Here is a 1286-nt window from a genome sequence, read left to right as displayed (position 1 = left end):
AACCCCCCCATAAACCTGGCCTCGTAAACGTCCATGCTTGTTTTCAAACTTATGAAAATGCTTTGGAGAGGCAAAGGGTTAAACAGCTGTTTCTTCAGAAATAGCTTAACCCTTTGTCTATCCTGTGTATTGCATATAATACAGAGGGCGTATTACTTTGGTGTCCATGCATCATATACGATGCGTATTTCCAATTTTTGTTTCAACCACGAAAATAATTTAGAGCTTAGGAAAGGAAAGCTTTATATTACTTAAAAAATATGAAATATTTTGCATTTTTTTTTTTTTTTTTTTTTGCCCAAAAGACCAGATGGAAGATAAAGTTGGATACAGGGGCCCAAGTCTGAGAGGATTAAGGCAAAGTTATGAAAATATTGTGCAAAGGGTTACAACTCACTTAATGAAACAGAAGCAATCAATGCAACATATTCTGTAGATTCAGTTGGTAGTGCAGAATTGGGGTTAAACCATCTGTAGAATTTAGATTTCATTGATTCCCTAAGAAACACTGAAGATTCACTGAAAAGCAAAAATATATTGTTTTGTATATGGCAAAAGTAATACAATATTCTTTTACTAGCTTTAATCATTATACACTTATAAAAAGTGTCTCCATTTTGTAAAGGAGCATTTATATACTTATCAAAAGGCCATGTTAGTTTATACTATAAAGCAGAGGTTCTCAACCATTTTTTTTTTGTTACCTATAGACCCCTATGATTACTATTTTATTCTGGTGGACCTCCATAGACATTCAATGCTTAAAAACTAGTTTTATAGAAACTTCTTTCAAGGTTGAACTATGTAAAATGTAGAGAAAGAAATCTAGTTATTTGTTGCAATAAATACCAACACATACATTATACATACACTATTAAGGCTATCGAGGACAGCTCAGCAAATGGGGACAAAAAAGATTTTAATGCTTATGTTAGTATAAGAGCTCTAGTCTACCAACTTATCTGGTACCCCTGGATGATAGAGAATTGGCAAGACTCATTGGGAGTGTATCCAGTTAAATAAAATATATTTCCAACAATAACTCTTAAAAAGGTAAAAAAAAAAAAAAAAATGCTCAAGTGTTAACTCCCTTACTCCTGTCCAAGTGGAACATCAGCAGTATCAGTTGGAATAGACTCGGATGTCTGAAGTATAACCCTTCTGTACCTGGGAAAAAAAAAAAAAAAGAAATCGTTATAAGTCATCTTACGATCAAGGAGATTTGTGGCCAAGTTAACCCTTTAAGGTCGGGCATAAATAGCAAGTCTTTGCATTACAGTTACGAT

The 1286-nt window shown here is 33.4% G+C and overlaps 1 protein-coding gene across 1 annotated transcript in view; it reads right to left on the bottom strand.

Moving 5' to 3' along the window:
• LOC106868940 (cationic amino acid transporter 2) overlaps positions 1–1286 on the bottom strand; it is a 10572-nt gene that overhangs the window by 1627 nt on the left and 7659 nt on the right. The window contains exons 11-12 of the mRNA XM_014914416.2: positions 1096–1167; positions 398–519 (exon numbers count right to left, since the gene is read on the bottom strand). Coding sequence (XP_014769902.1) covers positions 398–519; positions 1096–1167 — 194 coding nt within the window. The remainder of the gene's footprint in view (positions 1–397; positions 520–1095; positions 1168–1286) is intronic.

Source organism: Octopus bimaculoides, chromosome 26, assembly GCF_001194135.2.
Source record: "Octopus bimaculoides isolate UCB-OBI-ISO-001 chromosome 26, ASM119413v2, whole genome shotgun sequence".
Taxonomy (NCBI): domain Eukaryota; kingdom Metazoa; phylum Mollusca; class Cephalopoda; order Octopoda; family Octopodidae; genus Octopus; species Octopus bimaculoides.
The sequence above is the reverse complement of the archived record's forward strand: the minus strand, read 5'-3'. Positions and strand labels throughout refer to the sequence as shown.